This window comes from Pteropus vampyrus, unplaced genomic scaffold, assembly GCF_000151845.1.
Source record: "Pteropus vampyrus isolate Shadow unplaced genomic scaffold, Pvam_2.0 Scaffold390, whole genome shotgun sequence".
In the NCBI taxonomy this organism is placed as follows: domain Eukaryota; kingdom Metazoa; phylum Chordata; class Mammalia; order Chiroptera; family Pteropodidae; genus Pteropus; species Pteropus vampyrus.
Window position 1 is genome coordinate 2,011,159 of NW_011889171.1, and position 26,469 is coordinate 2,037,627.

Below are 26,469 nucleotides of genomic sequence, written 5' to 3' on the forward strand. Positions count from 1 at the left end.
TAAAGAAGGAACTAGAGCTGAGAATTAAAAAAATCAACAGAACACCAAATTATCTTAACCTAAAAAGGCCTTCACCAAGACACGTTGCATTGAAATTATCCAAAATCAACAACAAGGATAGAATTCTCGGGGCAGCCAGGGTGAAAAAAAAAAAAGGTAACTTATAAAGGAAAACCCATTAGATTATCCTCAGATTTCTCAGTGCAAACTTTACAAGCCAGAAAGGAATGGAAACAAATATTTAAACTATTAAGTGAAAGGAACTACCAGCATAGAATAATGTATCCAGCTAAACTCTCTTATAGATATGAAGGAGAAATTAAGACCTTTACAACCTAAAACAAAATGACAAAAAAAAAAAACCAAATACATAATTAGGAGTAAAGTGATTATCAGGCAAATAGAAGCAGAGGAATGCAACCCTTACTAAGAACAAGGCATTATAAGCTTAAATAATAAGAAGAGAATTGTTATAACAAGATAGTAATGAATATTCAGCATACATAAGGACAAAATAAGAAAACAATGGCTGAAAAGGGGAGGATACATATCCAAATTCACAAAGGGGAATGGAGAGATAAGGCATGTGCAAAAGGAAATGAATGGCTGTATATATATAACTATTCTTTACATATTCATAAGGGTAACCACATACCAAAGATTCAGAACTGAAGTATATAACATAAAACAAGAAGAACCAAAGGGAAAATCCACAAAAGCCAACCAAAATAAAGAAAACAGAAACACAAGGACAAGGAAGCAATGGAAACACCAAGCTATCAGAAAGCAAAATATCAAATGGCTATAAGAAGACTCATATTTCAATAATAACCTTAAATGTAAATGGACTGAACTCACCAATAAAAAGGCACAGAGTTGCAGAATGGATCATAAAACAAAACCCAACCAAATGCCGCCTCCCGGAGACACATCTCAGCTCTAAAGACAAATATAGACTCAAAGTGAAAGGGTGGAAAATGGCATTCAGATAAAAGTGGGAATAGTGGTACTAATATCAGACAAAATAGACTTCAAAATAAAAAAGGCAAAGAAAGATACTGAGAGACACTTCATAATGATAAAGGGAATCATGCACCAAGAACACATAACACTTATTACTATCTATGCTCCCGATCAGGGAGCCCTGAAATATAGAAAGCAATTACTAACAGAATTAAAGGCAGAAACAGACCAAAACACTATTGTAGTAGGGGACCCAAATACCCCACTGTTGGATATGGACAGATAATCCAAACAATAAATCAGTAAGGAAATAACATCCTTAAATTGACATTTACAGAGCCTTCCATTCCAAAACAGCTGCTTATGCATTCTTCTCTAGTGCACATGAAACATTCTCAAGAATTGACCACATACTGGGACACAGAGATAGCCTCAACAATTATAAGAGTGTTGAAATCATACCAACCTTATTCTTTGATCATAATGCTTTGAAACTAGAGATCAACTGCAAAAAGGAAGGAGGAAGAAACACAAAACCCTGGAGATTAAACAACATACTACTGAAGAATAACTGAGTGGGAGAAGAAAAAAGAGAGATCAAGAGATACATAAAAACGAATGATAATGATAGTACAACATATCAAAACTTTTGGGAAATGGCAAGAGCAGTCAAAAGAGGAAAGTTCATATCATTACAGGCCTATCTCCAAAAAAAAGAATGAGCCCAAATAAACTAATTAACGTTTTATCTTAACAAACTAGAAAAAGAAGAACAAATGAAGCCTGAAATCAGCAGAAGAAAAGAAATAATCAAAATTAGAGTAGAAATAAATAAAATTGAAAAAAAAAAGAAAAAATAAATACAACAAAGAACTAGTTCTTTGAGAAGGTTAATAAAATTGGCAATCCCCTTGCTACACTCACTAATGAAAAAAGAGAAAGGACACAAATAAAATCAGGGAGGAAAGAGGGGAAATTATGACAGATACTGCAGAAATACAAAGGGTCATACAAAAAATACTATGAAAAAGTATGTAAAACCAAATTTAGTAACCTAAAAGAAATGGACCGGTACTTAGTAAAATACAACCTTCCTAGACTGAATCAAGAAGAACTGAAAAATCTAAGTAAACCAATCAGCAGTATGGAAATTAAAACAATCATTAAAAACCTAACAAAAAGTAAAAGTACAGGACCAGATGGCTTCACCAGTGAACTCTACCAAACCTTCAAAGAAGATTTAATACCTTTTCTCCGCAAACTCTTCCAAATAATCGAAGAGGAAGCAATACTGTCCAACTCATTTTATGAGGCCAATATTACTGATACCAAACCCTGGTAAAGATAATACGCACACACAAAAGAAAACTACAGACCAATATCTCTCATGAACACAGATGCAAAAATCCTAAATAAGATATTAGCGAACCAAATACTGCAAAATATTAAAAAGATTATACACCATGATCAAGTGGGTTTCATCCCAGAGGCACAGGGATGGTTCAACATATGCAAATTGATTAATGTGAATCACCACATAAACAAATTAAATGAGACGAATTATATGATCATATCAATAGATGCAGAAAAAACCTTCGACAAGATACAGCATCCATTTATGAGCAAAACACTTAACAGAATCGGTATAGAAGGAAAATACTTTAACATAATAAAGCCTATATATGACAAACCCTCAGCCATCATTATACTTAATGGTGAAAAACTAAAAACCTTCCCTCTAAGATCAGGAATAAGGCAAGGCTGTCCACTATCACCACTGTTATTCGATATAAGACTGGAAGTCCTAGCGAGTGCAATCAGATGAGAGAAAGATATAAAAGACATCCAAATAGGAAATAAAGAAGTCAAACTGTCACTATTTGCGGATGACATGTTCTCTCTTTAGAAAACCCTAGAGACTCCACAAGAACATTACTAGAAACAATAAGTAAATACAGTACAGTCTCTGGATAAAAAAAAATCAATATTCAAAAGTCCATAGCTTTCCTATATTCTAATAACAAAGTGTCAGTAAAAGAAGTGGAGAAAATAATTCCTTCTGCAATTGCAACAAAAAGAATAAAATACCTGGGAATAAATTTAACGAAACATGTGAATGACCTATATAATGAAAACTATAAGACCCTATTAAAAGAAATCGAAGAAGGTATAAAGAAATGGAATGATATTCGGTGTTCTTGGATTAGAAGAATCAACATAGTTAAAATGACCATATTACCTAAAGCATTATACAGAATTAACGCAACCTCCATTAAAATCCCATCAGCATTTTTTAAAGAAATAAAACAAAAAATCATCAGATTCGTATGAAAGCATAAAAAAACCCAAATTGCCAAAGCCATCCTGAGAACAAAGAACAAGAGTAGAGGCATCACTCTGCCTGACTTCAAATTATACTACAAAGTGACAGTAATCAAAACGGCATGGTATTGGAAGCAAAACAGACACATGGGCCAGTGGAACAGAATTGACAGTCCAGAGGAAAACTCATATTTATAGGGGCAAATAATTTTTGACAAAAAAAGCCAAAATCATATAGTGGAGAAAGGAAAGCCTCTTCAATAAATGGTGCTGGGAAAACTAGAAAGCCACCTGAAAAAGAATGAAACTAGACTGTTGTCTATTACCACACACCCAAATTAACTCAAAATGGATTAAGGAACTGAATATAAGACCCGAAACAATAAAATGCATAGAAGAAAACATAGGAACTAAACTCAAGGACCTTGGACTTAAAGAGGATTTTATGAATTTAACCTCAAAGGCAAGAGAAGGAAAAGCTAAAATAAATGAATGGGACTACATCAAACTAAAAAGCTTCTGCTCAGCAAAACAAACCATGAACAAGGTAAAGAGAGAACCATCTGAATGGGAAAATATATTTGCAAGCAACACCTCCAATAAGGGCCTAATATCCAAAATATACAAAGAACTCATACAACTTAATAACAACAACAACAACAAATGATCCAATCAACAAATGGGCAGAGGACCTGAACAGTCACTTCTCCCTTGAGGACATACAAATGGACAACAAATATTTGAAAAGATGCTCAACATCGCTAGCTATTAGGGAAATGCAAATCAAAACAACAATGAGATACTATCTCACACCTGTTACAATGGCTATAATCGACAGGGCAAGTAATAACAAATGTTGAAGAGGATGTTGAGAAAAAGAACCCTCATACACTGCTGGTGGGACTGCAAGATGCTACAGCCACTATGGAAAGCAGTATGGAGGTTCCTCAAAAATCTAAGAATTGATCTACCATATGACTCAGCAATCTCTCTACTGGATATTTACCCCCAAAACTTGAAAACTCGTACCCACAAAGATATTTGCACACCGATGTTCAAAGCATCATTATTTATAGTGGCCAGGACATGGAAGCAACCAAAGCGTCCTATGACACAAGATTGGCTAAAGAAGCTGTGGTACATATATACAATGGGTATTATTCAACCATAAGAGATGAAATACTGTCATTTGCAACTACATGGATGGACCTCAAGATAATCATGCTAAGCGAAATGAGCCAGACAGAAAAAGTTGAAAACCACATATCACTTATATGTGGGATATAAAGCTAAAACAACAAATGAACTGGACAAACAGAGACTAGTGGTTACATGGACTAGTGGTTACTAGAGGATAGGGAGGTGAGTGCTGTGGTAAATGGTTGGGGGGAAAATTTTAAATCTTTTCTTCAATTAAAATAATTAGTTAATTAATTTAAAAAAAAACAAAGAAAGTAGAAGTCAAAAATAAAACTGAATGGATCTTTCAAACCTCTGGATGCCTAGCTCTTCTGATGGAGTGTATTTCTAATACTTGCTTAAGTTTAACAAATATTCATTTTATTATATTCCAAGAACTGGCTAGGTGTTGATATATAATGGGAAACAATACAATAAATAGCCATTACTCTGTGGGGGAAATAGTCTAGTGAGGGATCAAAACAAACACAAAGGAAATGAGAACATAAACGTACAAGTTAACACAAGTGCTAGTAAGAAACAAGCAAGGTGCTCTGATAGGGGAAAGTGTGGGTTAGATGAGTATTAATTTAATAGTGTAGTTAGGAAAGGTCTTTCTGAGGAAGTGGAATTTAAATCGGAGGGGAAAAAAATATATCTAAATGTATACAAGAAGTAAAAGGAAGAATACTGCAAAGAAAAGAATCTGTGTGCACAGAGATACATGGGTAGAAAAGAACTCAGTATATTCAGGCAACTGAAAGGGAGCTGGTATGGTGCATTGGTAAGTAGAATTAGACAAGGTTAGAAAGGTAAATGGAAGCTAGATCAGGTATACACCACAATTTAAAATGTCAAATTATATTTGTTTTAAGCAGGGTATTGACAAAAGCTGGCTTCGATTTAAGAAGATTTTTTTCTAGGTGCTTTGTTAAAAATAGATTGGAAATGGCAAGTATAGACATGAAGAGATATTTAGAAATCTGTTCCAGTTTTGTAAGCAATGGAAGTTGGTGGCTTGGGCTTGGGTGGGTACTGACACTGAAAATGGAGACGAGTGGAGTGCCGTGTGTGTGTGTGTGTGTGTGAGAGAGAGAGAGAGAGAGAGAGTTATAAAACTCAGCTAGGGTAAAGTAATAAGAGAAATAATTACCAGAATTTCTTACGTGAGTAACCAGGTGAGTGAGTAATAGCGTCATTTAATTAAATAAGGGGATTAGGATGGACCTGGGTAGCAAAATAAATAGTACAAATTTGAACAAATTCAGTTTAAGATGTGTGTGAAACATCCAGGTGAAAATGTAAGTTAACAATTTCATACATGAGTTTGTAGTTGAGAGGAGAGGTCTAGGCTACAGATGGCCATTTGACAAATCAAGCATATCATTGGAATAACTAACAATCTAGGAGTGTGAAAGGAAAATAAAGGGAACCTGGGACAGACTTCTGATTAAGTCAAACATTCAAGGTAGAGAAAAATAAATAATAAATAATAAAGTGTACAATTCAATAGTGGCAACACTGCAGAATGAGAGGGAATACTGAGTCTTGCTATTATTAAGGTGAGAGTTATTTAAAATATCTTTTACACTCAAATTTCCCTCTATTGTTTTTGTTTTGATTTGTTTTAAAATATCAAATATCTTCTTGATGCTGGAGACTTTCATTTACCAGGTCTTTTCCTCTTTCGCAAGAATTCTGCAATATATTTATCCTATTTTCAAAGTCATCTGATGTACCCACCACTTCCCCACCCACATCCCCAGCTCGCTAAACCCTGATGGAAATACCTTCTGATTAGGAATGCAGCCAGAGTGCTGTCAGTTATGTGTTAAAACAAATCTGAGGAAAGTTAGAAACAAATGAAAGGCTAAAGTCACAAAAGACTCCTTTCAGGATTTGGGAATATAGTTTATCTTTTAAGAATTTCAACCAAAGACATCAAAACAAAAGAAAACTACAGACCATTGTCTCCTATAAATGGAGATGCAAAAATCCTCAATAAAATACTAGCAATCTAAATCCAGCAACACTTAAAGATAATTATAAACTATGACCAAATAGGATTTGCAAGGAATGCAAGATTGCTTTAAAATGTGAAAACCAATTAATGTAATACATCATATCAATAAAATAAAGCAAAAACCACATAGTCATTTCAATAGATGCAGAAAAAGCATTTGTAAAATCTAACACCCTTTTATGTTAAATACACTCCACCTTGACAGAAGACACCTGTGAGAAATCCACAGCTAATATCATACTTAATGATGAAAGAATGGATGCTTTCTCCCTCAGATCAGGAACAAGACAGGGATGTCTGCTCTTGTCATTGCTATCCACCATTGCACTGAGGGTTCTAATCAGGGGAGTTAGGCAAGAAAATGAAATAAAAGACATCTGTATTGGACAGAAAGAAGTGAAGTTATCTCTAATCACAGATGACTTGATCTTGTGTATGAAACTCCTAAGGAATTCATTAAAAACTACTAGAACTAATAAATGAATCTCACAGATTGAGGACACAACATCAACACACAAAAATCAGTTATATTTCTATACGCTGGAAATGAACAATTCAAATAGGTAATTTAAAAAATTTCTATTTACAATAGCATTAAAAAGAATAAAATACTTAGGAATAACTTTAACAAAAGGCTTATAAAACTTATACTCTGAAAATTATAAAATACTGATGAAAAATATTAAAGACTTAAATGGAAAGACAACATGTGCTCATGCCTTGGAAGAATAATTTTGTCAAGATAGCAATAGTTCACAAATTGACCTACAGATTTAATGCAATCTCTAGTGAAACTCCAGCTGCCTCACTTTTTTTTTTTTTTTTTGCAGAAATGGACAACTTGATCTTAAAATTCATAGTGAAATGCAAGGGACCACAAATAGCCAAAACAATTTTGAAAAAGAACAAAGTTGGAGGACACACATTTGCTGATTTCAAAATTTACTACTACAAAGCTATAGTAATCAAAACAGTGTAGCACTGGCATAAAGATAGACATATAGGTCAATGGAATAAAATTGAGAATCCAGAAATAAACCTATTCATCTATGGTTAATTGATGAATAACAAGAGTGCCGAGATCATTCAATGAGGGAAAGAACAGATTTTTCAACAAATGATGCTAGAACAACTGGATAGCCACGTGCAAAAGAATAAAGTTGGACTGTTATCTCACAATCTATATCTATATATATCTATATCTATATCTATATATATATATAAATTGTTTATATATATACACATATATGTATATGTGTATATATATATAAATTAACTCAAAATGAGTCAAATACCTAAATATGAAAGCTTAAACTCTTAGAAAAAATATAGGGGGATACCTTCATGACCTTGATTTGACAACAGAGTCTTAGATATGACACAAAAGCTTAAGCAACAAAAGAAAACAGTAGATAAATGGATTTTATCAAAATTAAAAACTTTTATACTTCAAAAGATACTAGCAAGAAGTGAAAAGACAACTTACATAATGGGAGAAAATATTTACAAATATGTATATCCGATGAGGGACTTATATCTAGAATACATAAGAAACTCCTAGAATTCAATAATAAAAAGATAAAATAATCCATTTTAAAAATGGGCAAAGGACCTCAATAAACATTTAAGATATACAAATAGCCAACAGGTACATAAAAAATTCTCAACATTATTAGTCAGCAAAAAACTACAAATCTAAACCATAATGAAATGCCACTTCATACCCACTGTAATGGCTAGAAACAAAAACTCAGATGATAACAAGTGTTGACAAGGTTGCGGAGAAATTGGAACTTCCAAACACTGCTGGTGGGAATATAAAATGTTACAATCACTTGGGAAAACATTCTTGTGTTTCTTTAAAATATTAAACATTAAGTTACCGTATGACCCAACAACCCACTCCTAGGTATATTCCTAAGAGAAACAAAAATATATATCTTTCACAAGTGTTCATAGCAGCATTTTTCATAACAGTCAAAAGGTGGAAACAACCCAAATATCTGTCAACTGATCAATAGATAAAATGTGGTATATCCATGGAATGGAATACTATTCAGTAATATAAAGGAATAAAGTACTGAAACAGGCTATAACATAGGTGACCCTTGAAAACATGTTAAAAGAAACAAGCTAGTCACAAAAGGCCATATAGTATGATTCCATTTATATGAAATTCAAAACAAGCAAATTTAAAGAGGCAGAAAGTAGATAAGTGGTCACCTAGGGCTGGAGTGGGGGTCAGGTGGAATGGAGAGTGACTGCTACTCAGTGGGTAAGGGTATCTTTTCAGGAGGAATTAAAATGTTTTAAAATTAGATAAAATGATTTTTTTGCATAGATAAAATAATTTTTAAAATTTCAAATACTTTTTTTGCATGTATTACCTTTATTACAAAACAATACATGTACTTGGCACTTTGAAAACCAATGGTAACTAGAATAGCAGCTCGGGCACCCTAGGGCTAGCACCCACCCTGTCACTGTGAGCCTGTCTGACTGTAGAACATGCACATGGGTATGTTTGATTATGAGACACTCTGAGGACAAACTGGTGTTATGGAGATTAAAATGGAACCCACGCTAAAGTGGCTTGTGGGCCAGCAAGAGAGGAGAGAAGAGAGATGTCTGTCATTTTGTACTAAACTACTACCCACCTTTTCCCTCTAAAACTCTGCTACCCAACAGCCCTGGTGGTGAAGGTAACATGCTCTGCTTTAGTAAAATAGCAGTCCAGCTGAAAATTTACATGACCCTAGATAAACACTTAATGAGCCTATATGACCGATACAGCATTGAGAGAGCAATGTTTCCAGACATCTCTATATACACACATTTTCTTATTATGCACACATACGCACTTTTATTCACTTTTTTTTTCAATGAGCTGCCAGCTCACATCAGGCTTGGAACCAGTATAGCATCTTTAACTACTTTGCTTCGTGCAGAGAAACTTCAAGGAAATCTTAGGCCATGAATGGGCTTAGAAACTTTTCATTTCAAAGTTGTGCATCTGCCAGAGTGCAGCAATTGGCTCTCTGGTGCCAAGTCCTCCCTGATCAAAAGATTATATTACACCAGTTATGGCCAAGTTTCTCTGAAACCAAAGCCCCTGTCCACTGAACATATCTAGGGCTTTATTGATCTGCTCCCTTGAGGCCAAAAGAAGAAAACACATCCAAAACACCAAACAAAAGCTTGGCCTTAATTAAAGACAATAAAGCACATTATATCAGCACCCATTAAAAATCAAGTGGAGGAATGAAATTTGTCCGTTCTATCAGCTACAGCTTAATACAGTCTTGGAAATAGATCCTAGTGCTATTATACAGGCCAGGGGAGGGTTGGCTATAAGTTTTGTTATGATTGTTTCGATGGATGGAAAAAGCCAATCTCCCTTCCTAAGTCTTGAGTAACATTCTCCAGAGTTTCTCCATGAGCATATTAAGCAAGAAACTGGGGTCAGGGTGATCTTCAGGCCTCCTAAGTTATACTCTTAATTAATATATGCTCCTGGCAAAAGAAAAGCCTATCTGAAGTCCTTAAAAGCACACTGTTCCTTATATATGAATTTGTTCATGCACTTATACTCACTTCCTCTTCCTCTCTCCCTTTCTCCTTCCCTCCTTTCCCCACTCACTTCAGAGAAGTGCCCATGCACACACTTTGTACCATGAGAATGCATCAGGCTAAAGGGACCATTTTGGAGGGGAGGAACAAGTAAGAGTAAGAAGGGGAAATGTAGAATTTTAGCAGCAAAAGCCCTTGCCAATTTGTAGAAATAACACGGAATAGACCCATATGCACCTCCTCCACCCCACTCTGAGGTTTATAGCAGGACTAGTCTTAGCCTTACTTAGAGCTATAAGGCAATGGTCTATAATGGCATGATTTGTGAGGTATGAAACAAGCCATAGGAAACAAGCCCCTCTGTCGAAAACCATCTCCCCTACTAGCAAAGCTGTCTGAAATTCCTCACATTCAATGCACTCATTAAGGTCCTTTTTAAGGAGACCTATGTGCTAACTATTAGGGGGCAGTATAACATGTTTGCTCACTGTCCCATCACCACCAAGCAAAGCCTTGAGGCGATGGGGACCAGCACATGTGAGCTCTGTGTGGAGTCTAGATAAGCTTGGAGTTTAAGGACAGAAGAACAGTCCCAAGTAGAACTCCATAGAGGGGGATCCAATGGATCCGAGAACAGCTAGGGGTACTGGGTGTACAGATTTCCACAATAGGATATGGAAGCTGGGGCATCGCAGATAATTTTTTTTTTTTAGGCGAAGCAACCCTTGGTTGACCTCACAGATTGAAAAGACCTTGTCAGCTTACGATCCCTTATTTTTTTAATTTTTTACACCTACAGCACCTGGTCTTCCTAGGTGGTCTCCTATCCAAGTACTAACCAGGCACAACCCTGCTTAGCTTCCGAGATACAGATGAAATTTTGAATAGGGGTGACAGTGGTGGTTGAGAAACAGTCTTTCCCATCCTTTCTGTGACCAGTTAAAGTATATCTCCCAGTCTCCTGGGATGGAGGGAGAAATGGCTTTGGGTTCTTTGTTTGCTTATTTTTTTTATGTTAATGCAATGATTTCAAGCTATGCCTCAACCCAGCTAGAAGGCTTCACTCTCTGATATTTTAATCACACATTCTGAATTCTAGCTCACCTTCCCCAGTAATCACAGATCTGCAGTCTGAAGGCCAGGAAAGCAAATTAGACCAAGCTTCTTGAAGATGTAGGTCATCCTTACCTTTATCAAACAGAGGCCTCCAGCTCCTAACTAGTGGTAGACCCCAGGTCTCAAGTTCTTGTAGATGTAACAGGGAAGGGTTTCTGTGATCTATTTATTACTCCCTCCACCCAGTGCTCCTGGGGAATGCGGTGTGCTTTTGCCATATTTCAACCTATTGAGCTGTGTGGCCCAGATGACAAGCCTATACACAAGCACAGAAAAAGGCCTCCAGGACATGGCCACATTGGCAATGGCTGCCAACCCAGCCCCTGCATGGAGGGAGGCCAAGAATCCCTGGGACTAAAGGCTCACCAGTGATTTGGCTGCCAAAGGGGGACCTGGATCTAGCTATATGCTTCTTGCTCTGTCCCCATCCCCCTCCAACCTCCCTGAGCTTACCCAGGCTCAGGTTGTTGACCTTCCTGAACTGGCTTCAGATAAGAGAAGTTAATACTGCCACTGAAAATCTTCGATTTCAGTCTCCTCCCTCTCTGGGCATCTTCAGGCTCTTTTTTCTTCTTCTTGCCAAAAAAATTCTTGAAAGCTTTAAATTTGGATTTCTTCTTTCCTGGAAGTTAGAAATGAAAGTGAGTCAGAGTGTGATGGTAAAAGAGAAGACAGGAGAGGAAACAGGAACTTTGCAACAAGGAGGAGGACTATGATCCCCAGTGCCCTGCAGATCTTGGCCCATGCCTCCAGGGACCACAGCATCATATATTTGGTCTGTATTCTTCTTGATAACTCAGTGACAAAGTGTCTGATATTTTGGTGAGAGCAGAAGTCAGGCCCCAGCTTGTGGTCTTTGGGCAGCCTCTACTCGGGCCCAACTCACCAGACATTCACTTTCCTCTCAATCGCAACTATTAGCACACACCTTTTTCTTTACCCTAAGAAGTTTATTAGTATGCAGCAATTACTGAGCCAACATAAGTACTTGATATTCCCACTAACTCAACCTCAGCGGCTGGAGTCATCACAATCCAGTTGAAGAGCCAAGCTTCCACATGTGGAATCCAGGTGGGAGCTAGTACTGTCCAGGACTTCAGGACCCTTGGAAATGCATGTGAAAGTAGGTACTGCTCAGCCTGTGTGCTGAAAGGATGCAGACCCAATGAGTGTGAGCACTCAGTTGGTGCCATCAGGGAAGACTTCCTTGAGGAAAGAATTTATTTGCAAGAGAGGAGACTGGGAATCAGAAAGAAGAAAGGGCTACTGGGCAAAAAAGCTGCCTGAGCAAAAGGCATGACAAAATTGGATACCAAAAGGTTTGTGAGGAGTACACATGTGCGTGTGTGTGTGTGTGTGTGTGTGTGTGTGTGTGTGTATTGCATGCAGTGTCTGTGTGTTTCAATTGCTGCTGATTGGTTCGGATTATCTATAGCGCTGCTGCCGTCTGCACAGGCAGATAATCGAAAGATTGCTCTGTCTATAATAACTACCAGGGTAGCAGTGAGGACTGTGAGTTTTCGATCCACCTAAGGCTCTGTTTGGGCTTTCTTTAGTTTCTTAATAAACACATATATCTTTATCAGGGCTCTATAGAAAAGGGGAAATGCTGAACTAGGGTTCTTTCTAGCTCTGAAATGCTATGATTTATTCGTGTACTGATTACTCCTGGACCTGCCTATTAGAAGGGTTTCTAAATTTCAAGGCCTGCCATAAGTCCAGTTTTACACCAATCACTACAATCCACGTTTCTCTCTGCATACCTAAAACTTGACTCTTGGCATGACAAGCTTTACATCTGAATGCTCTCTAGTCTGCACATTCATTCATTCATTCACCCATTCAACAAATATTTATTCAGATTAAGCACTTATTATGTTTTGGGTATCAATAAGTAAAGAATAAGATATAATTCTATGTCTTAACTATTGTACCCCCATCAAGGCTATAGGCAAGCCCTCTTTAGCATCCCCTTCAGCAACTAACACAGTACAAGGCATGCAGTAACACTTGAGGAACAACTGAATCCACTGATGGGTGCAAAATACCAATACAGCTTGTTACTTCCCTCAAATTAAGATCACTATGCAGAGTCTTCCTTAAGCATCCTGTAATTTAAGCACTAGCCCTTATTGGGGTTGATGTAAATTGTCAATAATATAGGCAAAGAGGTTAGCATAGCCTCTGGCATGGAGCAAGTGCTAATAAATTTGTGTGATGGTATTAGGGAATCAATAATTTATTGTTTATTAGGGCCAGATTCAATTCCATCTGTATGATTAGTCTATCATTGTATCTATCTATAGATAAGGGGAAACAGCCCTACATCTATAATTCAATAGTGAACTCTAAAATATACATAATTAGAAGCATAAGCCAGCATGGGGTGGGGCAATGAAAGACTATAGGATCGTTTGCTTGATAATTGTTGCTTAAATAATTTCAGTTTTGAATGACTTAGGCAATTTCTGATCTACAAGGATGTAACTATATAAGGTCATGGTTGGGACAAACTTGGCAATTCTGTGTAGAGACAGAAAGAATAAAACATGAAGATACAACAGAAAACATATTTTCCTCAGTTTCCTTTTTTAATTTTTTTCAGGAAAAGATAAACTAATTTCTATGACAATAAATATTTTAAATGTTTGACCTCATAGAACTACTATGAATATTCAATGTGAAAATCCTGAAAAGTAAACAGTACAGAGTAGGCTAGCTCTAAAATAATCTATATTTTACTATCTCCGCACCTCCAAACAATTTCTAAAAATCTATGAAATGGTGAGATTTTTATGCAAAATCTTCATTACTATACTACACTAATTACTATAATCAGTTTTTGCTGGAAAACATGTACCAACTGGATCCCTGGGGGAAATGCTTGTATTTGTATTATTTACCTATTTCTGTAGTGCAAATACTCCCACCATGGTCAATTGCAAGTTACTAACATGACATTGGGAAGAGATGTGCACAGTCTCCCAAGTCAGTATAAGTCAGCTCCAAGACAACACTAAGTAATTCCTGCCCAGTGAGGATGAATTGGGCAGTGTCCTCACACACAGGAAGGAGTATGCTATATTTTAGACTTGCAGGCATTGCCACTTTTCAAACAGAAGGAATAAGATTGATTGATTCTTAACAGGTGGATAATCTCCTGGCCTTCTGAAAGGGGAACAACTTTATGCTCAGAGTGTTAGAAAATATAGTGATTGTTGCCCCTCTTGTTTCAAAATCCCAGAATCGAAGGGAAAAAGGCAAAGCTGGAAGATTTGGAGTTTTAAACCTGTTTTTTCATAAACCAGTAAAGACAGGGAGGAGAGAATCAGCACCTTGTAACTCCAATTATGACATGATCCATAAACACTTAACTGAATCAAAACACTTCTAATAAACTTTTTAGGCTGCAGAACTGAATATACCAAACATAACCACTGTATGAGCAAACAAAACTATGCATTAATACATTTTTATGTTTCTAAATTAACAAAATGACTAGTGACTCTAGAATTGTAACAGGTGCTAAAAATTAAGTAGGCATATATTCTAATTTTACCCCAATTTTCCATTTTTACTGGGAAGAAAAAACTTATTTTTCCATGAGTATTCAGATACCTTAAGTGATATGTGTCTCTTTCAACCATAGGCACTAGAAAGAAAAAACGTTTTCATTCTCCACCGTGGGGTAGTTTGGGTATAGTGGTGGTATAGTTCTGTCAGTGGGTAGTTGGAGGGCATCAAGAAATGGTAACCACAACACACAGTGGATTGGCTGCTCATTGATCTTGGGCAGTAACTTGGAAGCTGGACACAGCCTTACTGAGCAACCCAGACAGCCAATGTCAACTGCAAGATTCTAAGTGCTTTGGCTTAGGAGACCTCACTAGCCCCAACTACATCAGACCCCATGTATGGAGACAAGTCCTGGAGTGAGCCACAAAGCTGGAAACTGTCTGCATGCTATATTATTTTCGAAACCCTAATAGAATCTGAAACAGTTGCCATATATTCAAGTGTATAAATTGGCCTTTAAAGCTTTCTTTTGTAAAGGGGTGCCTTTAATTGCCAGCAGCTGAGCTCTATGTGAGCTGGTTTCAAAAGCTGCTAAAAGTTTGGGTCAAAACCAACATCTGTATCCAACAATGTTTATGTAAGTCACCTATATACTGGGTACTTTATGCCCCCACAAGGTACAGCAGCGGTAGTCAGTGAAATGACAGCTGATGGCTGTCTGGACTTCTCCTATAACAAAGCCACACTGATTTTCCTGTCCAAACCCAAGCACTATGTATTCTCAAACAGGAAGTAGCTTTCAACATCCTCATCCAATGAGAGTCTGCAATACGTCACATACCATTTGAAAACAGCCAATGGAAGGCAGGTTTTCTCCCCCCAGAGAAGAAATCATTGCTTCTGGTTTGTATATTTGCTTAGCTACCATATACACAGGCAGCCCATTTGGGTTGAACTTTGCTTTAAAAATGTGTCGCATAGTGGTGACCTTGTTCTCTTGCATTGCTACTTGGAAAGAAAACATTTCTAACTAGCCTTTCTTCCCTTCAACTTCCCAACAGCCACCTTATTCTCTGGCTACAATGACTAATACTGAAAATGTACCTAAATGTTTGGTCTTTTCAAATAAAATCTTGGGAACAGAGTACAGGGATTTCCTTACCTCCACTCTTCATCGAGCCACACATTACCACTTTCTTTTGTGGGCATCTTTCTAGCTCATATCCAAAAAGATAGGTCAGTTGGTTTAGTGGTTGGAGCCACCTTGGTGAAAAGGTCAATCATTCATTTGTTTACTAATTCATTTATTAAATTTTTGAGTGTCTAATCACTCTTCCTCTCTGAGACCCAATAATAAACAATGGTGACACAGACATGAAAACCCAAGCTTTGCCCTCAAGGATCCATGCACCAAACTCAGCATCCCCTACCTCATATCGTCAGTAAAATCAGGCCTCCAGGAAGCCACAAAAATGTTCTGCTCTCTCTGTCCTTCCAGACCAAGTCTTCTGCACCATACACTACTAAGAAAACTCAGCAAAAATTGAAGAACAACCCAGGGAACTGTTAAATTCGGTTCTATCTTTAAGTTCAATGTCTTATTTCACATCTTATGGCTCCTTTTTTTTTTTTTGGTGTCAATAAAGCATATCATTTTCAGTGACTTTTACTTCCCTTTCTATTATCTCACTTGTAGGTGGCACCATAATTTAAGCAATAGATATATATATATCTGGGTAAGTTTTGCAAAACCTAAAATTTGAGAATCGAATCCTATTTAACAGAAGCCTCTGGTGGCATCTTTTATTTTTATCCCCTTTACTCCTCAAGTTACAAATTTATCTGTTGGTTAAATATGAATCAATGTCTACAGTAAAACAATCGAATCTCTCAGATCATGGGCCGCTCTCATTTTTTTCTGATTAAGCAGAAATACTTCTTCTGCCTTAGAAAATAGAACCTGATAACCATCCCCAAAGAAGATTGTGGGGCCTCCAACAAAACTTTTAACTGAGTTAGAGATGAAAGAGAAGAGGTTAGAAGACAGAGAAGTAAATGTGGACTGAGTCTAATATTATTAGAAATTTGATATGAACTTTTTACCTTGTGAGTTGATTTTCTTTCCCAGGGTTGTTAAACACAGTAAAAAAAAAAATCTAATTCTAGTTATCAAGATTTTATTGCGTTACTTACCCTCATCACTGACTTCCAGAACTTCCAGACTGCCAGAAGCTTCATCTTGTGATTCAGCCATAATAGAATCACTAAAGTAAAATGTAGAGAGAAAAAGCAAAAGATTGTCATTTGATATCTAGGCCATAAAACAATCATGTTACCCTAACCCTTATCCTTCAATTAGATTCTTAAATTATTCAAAAAAGGTATACAAAGGGAATTACCATTTGAGAGAATTATCTTTCCTTTAAAAAGTGACGATTGCATTTAAATCAAATGTCCAGAATAGACAAATACATAGACATAGAAAGTGGAGGATAGGTTTTGTTTTGGGTTTTGGTTTTGGTTTTGGTTTTTGAGTGACAGACTACAAGGTTTCTTTTTTTTCCCATTAAATTTACAGGGGTGACATTGGTTAATAAAATTATATAGGTTTCCAGGGTTACTTTTTGAGGTGATGAAAATGTTCTAAAATTAATTGTGATGATGGTTGCCCGAATTTTTGAATATATTAAAATGCATTGAATTGTATACTTTAAATGGGTTAACTGTATGTGAATTATATCTCAATAAAGCTGTTACCCCCTGAAAAAAAGACAAATGTAAAAAACCTGGTTTATTGCTTTGTGTTGGGGCCAATTACTTTAGATGTAAATACAATTTTAGAGGCCATAGGTGCACTCAGGGAGACAAAACTGTATTAATAAACCATAAAAGAAAAGATTTAAACATTTGACTACATAAAAATTGATAACTTTGGCCACAAAAAAGTAAACAGTCAACAGAAGAATAACAAACTAGGAAACAATACTTGCAACAAATATAGATATAGGGGCCAATTTTCTTAATTTGTCAAGAGCACATATAAATCAATAAAAGACAAATAACTTGATATAAAAGGGGGCAAAAGATACAACAGGTGGTTTACAGAAAAAGAAATACAAATAGCTAATAACCACATTTAAAAAGGCTCAGTCCTACTCATAATTAAAGAAATATAAACCAAAATATCAAGTTAATATTTTCACCTATAAAATTGTCAAAAAGTTTTAATTTTGATGATGTTCCATTGCTGACAAGGATAAGAAAAATAGATATTCTCATACATTACAGAATGTGAATTGCTCTGTGAAGAGCAATTTTTCAGTAACAAATATTTTAAAAATGCATATACATTTTGATCAAGTAACATCACTGCTAGAATTTTATAGATATACTCACATTTGAAAACAAAAATATACATGCAAGAATATTTATCACAGCATTTTTTTGTTTTTCTTATTTTTTTAAATTTTTCAATTGCAGTTGGCATACAATATTATATTAGTTTCAGGAGTACAACATAGCAATTAGATATTTATATAACTTATGAAGTCATCACTCCAATAAATTTGGTACTCATCTGACACCATACATTGTTATTACAATATTATTGACTATATTCCTTATGCTATACTTAATATCCCCATTACTATTTTGTAACTGCCAATTTGGATTTCTTAATCTCATTAGCAACCTCTAATACCCCCTCTCATTGGCAACCCTCAAAATATTCTTTGTATCTATGAGTCTGTTTCTGTTTTGTTTGTTTATTTTGTTCTTTAGATTCCACATATAAGTGAAATCGAGTGATGTTTGTCTTTCTCTGACTTACTCTACTCAGCACAATACACTCTAGGTCCATCTATGTTGTTGCAGAAGGTAAGATTTCATTCTTTTTTATGGCTGAGTAATATTCCATTGTATAAATGTCTCACTTATTCTTTATCCATTGATGGACACCTGGGATGCCTCCATATCTTGACTATTGTAAATAATGCTGCAATGAACATATGGATTCACATGTCCCTTCTAAATAGTGTTTTGGGCTTCTTCGGATAAATAACCAGAAGATAACTGAGTCCTTCTTTGTCTCTTGTTATAGCCTTTGTTTTAAAATCTATTTTGTCTAGTTTAAGGATTGCTACTCCAGCTTTTTGTTTGTTTCCATCTTCATGAAACATCTTTTATCCCTTTACTTTTAGTCTGAGTGTCTTTCAATCTGAGTGAGTCTCTTGAAGGCAGAATATATGAGTCTTGTTTTCTCATCCATTCAGCTACCCTATCTTTCGATTGGAGCATTTAATCCATTTACATCTAAAGTAATTATTGAAGATACATAATTATTGCTATTTTATTGTTCATATTTTTTATCTTTTACTCTTTTTACTTCTTCTTCTTAAAGAAGTCCCTCCAACATTTCCTGTAATACTGGTTGGTGGTGCACTCCTTTAGCCTTTCCTTATCTGAGAATCTCTTTATCTAGCCTTCGATTTTAAATAATAACTTTGCTGAGTAGAGTAATTTTGGTTGTAGATCCTAGCTTTTCATCACTTTAAGTGTTTCTTGCCAATTCCTTCTGGACTGCAATTTTCTGTTGAGAAATCATCTGACAGTCTTATGGGAGCTCCCTTGTGAGTAACTAACTGCTTTTCTCTTGCTGCTTTTAAGATTCTTCTTTGTCTTTGGTATTTTAATTATGATGTGTTCTAGTGGGGGCCTCTTTGGGTTCATCTTGTTTGGGACTCTCTGTGCTTCCTGGGCTTGTATGTCTATTTCCTTTGCCAGGATAGGTAAGTTTTTCATCATTATTTCTTGAAATAGGTTTTCAATTCCTTGTTCTCTCTTTTCCTTCTGGTATCCCTATGATGAAAATGTTGATAAACTTGATGTTGTCCCAGAGGCCCCTTAAACTATCCTCATTTTTTTTTTAATTCTTTTTTCTTGTTGCTGTTCTGCTTGGGTGTTTTCTGCTACCTTCTCTTCTAAATCACTAATTCGATCCTCTGCCTTATCTCATCTACTGTTGATTCCTCCTAAGGCAAGGGTTCCCAACCCCTGGTCCATTGAACAAGTACCGGTCCATGGCCTGTTAGGAACCAGGCCTCACGACAGGAAGTGAGCAGCAGGTGAATGAGTGAAGCTTTATCTGTATTTGCAGCCACTCCCCAGAGCTAGCATCACCACCTCAGCTCTGTCTTGGATTGTTAGGCATTAGATGCCCTAGGAGCACCTGTCCCTGGTGCCAAAAACGTTGGGGACTACTGTTCTAAAGTATTCATTTTAGTTTTTTGTATTCTTCATTTCTGACTGGTTCCTTTTTATGTTTTCTATCTCTTTCTTAAAGTTCTCACTGGGTTCATCTACTCTTTCCCTAAGTTCATTGAGCATCTTTATAAGAAATGTTTTAAAATCTACTTGTCTCCATTTTGTTTAGTTCTTTTACTAGATTTTTGTTCTGTTCTTTCATGTGGGATATGTTTCTTTTTCTTCTCATTTTTCCTGCCTCCCTATGTTTGTTTCTATGTTTTAGGTAGGGCTGCTATGTCTCCTGGTAGAGTGGCCTTATATGGTAGGTGTTCTGTGGGGCCCAGAGGTGCAATCTCCCTGGCCATCTGAGATGGATGCTCCAGGTGTGTCCTTTGTATGGGTTGTGTGTGCCCTCCTGTTGTAGTTGAGCATTGGTTGCTGTTGGTACATTAGTGGGTAAGATTGACCTTTGGGATGATTGGTTGTGAGGACTGGCTGGTGACTATAGTGGAGGAGCCATTGTGCAGGGGTTGACCCTATGGAGCATGAAGAACTTTAGCATGGCTATGGTGCCTGCCCAGTCTGCCCTTTGGGTGTGTTGTCCTCGGATGTGGCCCAGGGAGGTGCTCAGGCTCAGTCCAAAGCTGGCCACCTGGAGTGCTGGCCCTGGGGCTTCCTGGGAGGGGCCCCACCACAGGCCAATTTCAGCCATAGCATGTTCCCTGCCTGGGGCCATCTAGCAGGAGCCACTAAGCAATCCACAGATGGCCACCACCCACACTGGGCTTGGAGGTACCTCCAGAGGCCAAGCCATGAATCGAGGCCACCTGCTGTGGTGCCAAGCTTGGAGCTGCTCAGCAAGAGGTACTGGGAATGCAGAGCCTAGATGCTGCTTGTTTGGGTTTTGTGAGCCTTTGAGAGATTTTAAGAAAATATGCAGCGTGAGCCAAGATAGGTCATTTGTATGGAAAATCCACTGGAAGTGGCTGGGGTGGGCCTGCAATTTGGGTGGGTTGGGGTCTCAGGGAATCACCAGGGCAGAGCGACCAGTGTTAGCCAGGCTGATGGAGACTTGGGTATGGCAGCCACCTGCGTCTACAAGTTGGGCGAGGGGTGGGATCAACAAATGAATAATGGCTTCTGCCAGCATTTGTGTATGGGAGTAATCTGCCCCTCCAGCCTTCGCCCTGAAGCCAGACAATTCAGTTCCTCCTTGTGTGTCCCTGGCACCCTTTGAGCCACTGCCCCAGCGCTGGAGCCCAGGAACGGTGAGTCTGTCAGCAAGTAAGTCCATGCTTGGGCCCTCCAAGAGGAACACCTAGGACCTCAGCAGCGCTTTGCCTCACTCAGCCACAATATTTGCTGATTTCACATCCAAGTTTGTGGGGACTCCTTTTTCTGGCACTGGGACCCCGGGCTGGGAAATCTATGTTAGGGGTGGGCCCCCTCGCTCCTCCAGGGGGACTCCTGCAGCAGAGATATTCCTCCCAATTCTCAACCACCACACATAAGTGTGGGACCAGCCCATTTCACATCTCCGCCCGTCCTACCAGTCTCGAGGTGGCTTCTTATGTATGTCCTTTGTTATAGGGTTTCTGTTCAGCTAGACTTCAGGCTATTTTCAATTACGGTTGTTCTGTAGTTTAGTTGTAATTTTGATGTGGTCTTGAGAGGAATCAAACACAGAATTTACCTACTCCACCATCTTAACCAGAAATCTCTATTACAGCATTATTTTAAATAGCCCAAAATGGGAAACAACCAAAGTGACCATCAAAGGATAATTCTCCCATGACTCTGATCCTATGTCATGGGAGAATTATCTCTCCTTGTGCTATTTTCCATTAGTACAGATAATCATTTAAGAGTCAACTATAAATTTTCCATTCAACTTAGCCTTCTAGCAAAAGCTAGGGATTTTAGGTCTAGGGGAGCATGTCAGTTTATAACTAAACCTTCATAAATCAATGCTGATGGACATTTTTATGAGAATTTGGACAGGGGGGGATCTAATGGGCATTATAACTCAGAGAAAGGATGCTGTATTCATGCACAGCAGGAGGGCTATAGAGAGGTAGGTACCATCAAGTGGGGTTAAATAGGTTCTGGAGTGCCCCCACCCCTAGAACTGCTCTGCTCCCAGACATAGTCAAGCTGTCCTTGCTGTTTCATGGATAGGCTCCAGGCCCATGTGTGCTGTTTTCTATAGCTAAAGCCCCTGATACATTTCTGGAGGTAGAGGGGGTGACCACAGGACCTGAGGTTAAGGAAAACTTGAGAGGTCACCCAGCAAGAGTAACTGAGGCCTTGGAAAGCAAAAGCTTGCAAACCACAATGAGAGCTGTCAGGGCCTTGGTGTTAAGATGTCTTCAGACTCTCTCACTGAGAAGTCCTATGGTTCCCCACAGTGTGTGTTCTTTCTTGCTGCAATGAGTATTAAACTACTTGTTCAACAACTGATATGTTCCTGTTGAGCTTCGATTGAAACATATAGACAATATTCAAGTCACTCAAACTCTATGAGCCAATATCACAATTCTGCCTGAAGATGACTTAGCCCTAGGCCCATACAATTCTCACTAGTCCACATGCATTCGCACACACACACATTCCATCTAGAGGTCTGGAAAAAGCAAAAGGGTAGGGAAATTCAGAAGCCTCTCAGAAATTCAGAAGGAGAACAGAAAAATCCCTTGAACTATCATTCATGAGTTTCTGGACCATCTTAATAAATATGGCAGCACCCCCACCCCTGCCACTAAGTAAGGCTTTTTAAACACTGAGGAAATAAACTACCTCTGAGCTTTAGAGAATCCCATGGAAAAGAAGCCTCTTGTCCAAAATACCAGGCCACAACAGGATAACATGGTCCTTGACCCACCACTGTCAGGAGTAGAAGATAGGGAAACAACAACCAAAGAGAAAAAATATCAAACACTATAAGGAAAACAAAGAAAGGGGGCATCTTGGTGGCATCCGAATCCCTAGAGTACTAATAGAATCATTCCATTTAACTATCATTCCTTTTAACTAACTCTCGAGTTTAGATTGTCCCAAATTCTTTCTGGTATACTTGCCTTATTTCTCCCAAATGAATCCCAGGGCCCTGAGAGTACCAACATCAGGTGAGCCATCTCCCCTTCTAATCAAACAAGCCAACGATGACAACAAAACACACAAACCTCCCCTGGATTCGAAATCCTCTTCCTGTTACCACCCCATTTCTCTGCAACTCTTTAAAGCAAAATTCAAAAGAGTTATCTGTATTTACTATCATTATGTCTTCAGTTCTTATTCTCTTGAGCTCTCTCTAATCAGGTTTCCAAACCAAATGGTTTCCAAACCAGCCCACTAAAACTGCTCTTATTAAATCCAACCATTACTTACTTGGCATCCCAGAAGCATCTGACACTCCCTCCTTTTGAATAATCTGATCACTTGCCTTTATCACAAACACCACACTACCCTCATTTTCATCATTGTCTGTTCTTTCTCAATCTCTTTGCTGGATCTTTCTCTTCTCCCTGAATTTGAAATGTTGCTGCACCCAAGGGCTCTGTCTTTGGCCCTCTTCATCTACAATCATTTCCTAGATCGGTGCCATTACATAGAAATGTTTCCATGAGCTGTAATTATAAGCCACATATGTAATTTTTAATTTTCTAGTAGCCACATTTTAAAAAGCAAAAAGATGCAAGTGATGTTACTTTTAATAATATATTTTATTTAACTCAATAGAACCAAAATATTATCATTTCAACATGAAATCATAAAATAATATCAATGAGATATTTTATATTCTTTTTTATATTAAGTCTTTGAAATCTGGTGTGTATTTTACACATACAGCACATCTCAATTTGGGCTAGCCACATTCCAAGTACTCAATAGACACATGTGGCTAGTGGCTACCATCTCCTACATGATCTCATTTAGGCTTTAAATACTATCTCTACACTCTGGACTCCAAAATCTCTATCTCTAGACTGGACCTCCTCCCTTAACTCCATATTCCTATAACCAACTGCCCAGCCACCATCTCCACCTAACAGTGCGTACCAAACTCTTGGTTCCCCCTCACACTCAGTCCTTCTTCAGTTTTCCTCATCATAGGAAATTCCACTAACCAAATGCTCAGACTAAAACCTAGGAGTCATTGATTCCTCTCTTTCCCTCCCATGCCACATCTAATCCAACAGTAAATCCTATGACTCATCTTTCAAAATATTTTTGTAATCTAAACATTTCTTGCCCTGTTTGAACCACCATTATCCTGTTTCCGTATCATTGCAATCTCCTTGCTTCCATTTTTGCCTCCCTATTCTCCACACAACAGCCATACCAGTCACGTCAGCCCTCTCAAACCTTCCTAGTGGCTTACTATCACATTCAAAGCAAATCTCAGCTCCTTACCTTGGGCCTTATATGATCTGGCCCCATGCCCATGCCTCACTGACCACTGATCTTGCTATGCTCCTACTTTCTCCCTCCATTCCAGCTGCACTGACATTCTAACTCCCAGCACACCCTACCCCTTTCAATCTCAGGGTCTTTGCACTTGCTGCACCTTTTACCTGGAGGGCTCTTTCCCTAGCTACTTGCATGGATGACTCCTTTGTATCATTCAAGTCAGTTCAAATGTTACCTCCCAGAGAGGACCTCCATGATCATCTTAGTTAAAGCCTTCCTAGTCTTTCTCTATTATTACATCATCCTTTATTAACATCTTCATAGCACTCATCCCTACTTGAATGTATATTCCGTATTAACTTTGTTACTGGTTTCTCAGCTGTCTTCTCTACTAGAATATAAATTCCATAAGGGCACAGAACTGAATCACCTAGCACCTAGAATGGTAACTGGCACATATCAGTCACTCAATAAATTTTTGTTGAATGAATGCCTAAATTCAATAAAAGAAGGGAGAGTAATGTAAGAATCATCTTTGTGGTCAGCAATTTCTTAGAAATAGAGAGGGGCGTGCTATAGGGGGTAGAGAAAGACTTGTCCTGGGAGAAGAACCTCCTTTTTTCCCAACTTAGCAGAACTTGACTTCCATCCCAGCAAGGTGGGCCCCACTCCAAAATTATTCACCTGTTCAGAACCAAGTACTCTTGAGCTCGTTTTGTCCTTGGTGCATAGAGTCAATTCACAGGTCTCCCAGCCATAAGACCCACTCAGCTGGGCTAGGCCCAGGACTCTGGAGGAGGTTTCAGAAACAGACACCCTGCCTCCTCCTATTTTACAGCCACCACCAAAGACAAAATCTCTTTCCCTTTGCCCTCAAGTTGACTTTATTAACCAGAGCTTTGCTTCCCCCAATATCTTCTCATAGAGGCATCACTGTGTTACTTTTATGTATCTCATTATGGCTAATATAAGTAAATTTGTTCTTTAACTGTACCAGAGCTCTTTAACAACGGCCTTGGGGCTGCCTCCTCTGGTCTATACTTTTATTTATGATATTTATCTAAAACTACTGTCACCTCACTCGTATCTCAAAAAAGTCACAATGTTCTCTCCAAAATACCGGTCTGACCATGAGCCTCCTCAGCTTAAACTAGTTCACCAACTTCCTGCTGCCTGCAGAATGAAAGCCAAGTTTTTAACATTCAAGGCCCTCCACAATCTGGTGTTTTCTGCCCCCCTCCATTCTATCAGCAGTCCACTCCCACTCACACTCCCACATTCTGGTATTCCAGAATCACCAGTCATTCCCAAGACACACTATGTTCTTTCACATTGTCTGTGCTCTGCTCAGGCTGTCCACTTGGCCTAGAACACCACTTCCCTAATCCTCTCATCCTTGAAATCATACACATTCTTCAAGATCCAGTTTAGAAGCTGCCACCCATGCTCCACGCTCTCAGCCCTTTGTACACATGCCTCTGTCATAGCTGATATCACCCTGAAAACGGGGGCCACATTTTCCTTACCTAGGCATCACCAGCACCTAGCCTGATACCAGGCACACAGAGGGTGCTCACTATGTATTTTTATTATGGACGGATGAATGCAAGAGGGGGCTGAATCCACATATAAGAATCAGTGGGAAAGTGGTCCTTTTTTAAACACATGGGGATGATTTAAGAAATACTTTCAGTAAAAGACTCCTCTGCATGAAGTCTCATGAAAAAACTGGCAGGCGGAGTAAGAAACGAGCAAATAATGTAAGTTTTTATCCAGTAAATACTGAGAGGCCTTCAGAACCACTTCCAAGGAGCATAAAGTCATGTAATAATGGTCAATCAGAAAGTCTGGCCCTGTGGAGATATAAAGTTTCATTATCAGTTATTGCTGTTTAAATGCTTGCTTGCTTGCTCTTTCTTGGCCAACCCCAGATGCTTAAGCCCCAGAATTGCCTTTTCCTTCTCAGACTGTCTGATTTGAGGGCTGAATAAGGGCTCTGCAGTGGGGGTAGGAGGATAGGAGAGAGAAGGTGGGGGGAGAGAGAGGGCGGGAAAGGAAACAAGGGGAAAAGGCCTGTCATCTAAGGTCATTGAAATTTTTTAACCACAGTCTGATTCAAGTTCAAT

General features: G+C 38.2%; 1 protein-coding gene across 1 annotated transcript in view; it reads right to left on the minus strand.

The window, feature by feature from the left end:
- KIAA1210 (KIAA1210 ortholog) overlaps window positions 1-16,943 on the minus strand; it is a 66,443-nt gene extending 49,500 nt beyond the window's left edge. The window contains 3 exon segments of the mRNA XM_023523327.1: window positions 11,627-11,748; window positions 13,160-13,281; window positions 16,883-16,943. Coding sequence (XP_023379095.1) covers window positions 11,627-11,748; window positions 13,160-13,281; window positions 16,883-16,943 — 305 coding nt within the window.
- Window positions 16,944-26,469: the final 9,526 nt, after the last annotated feature.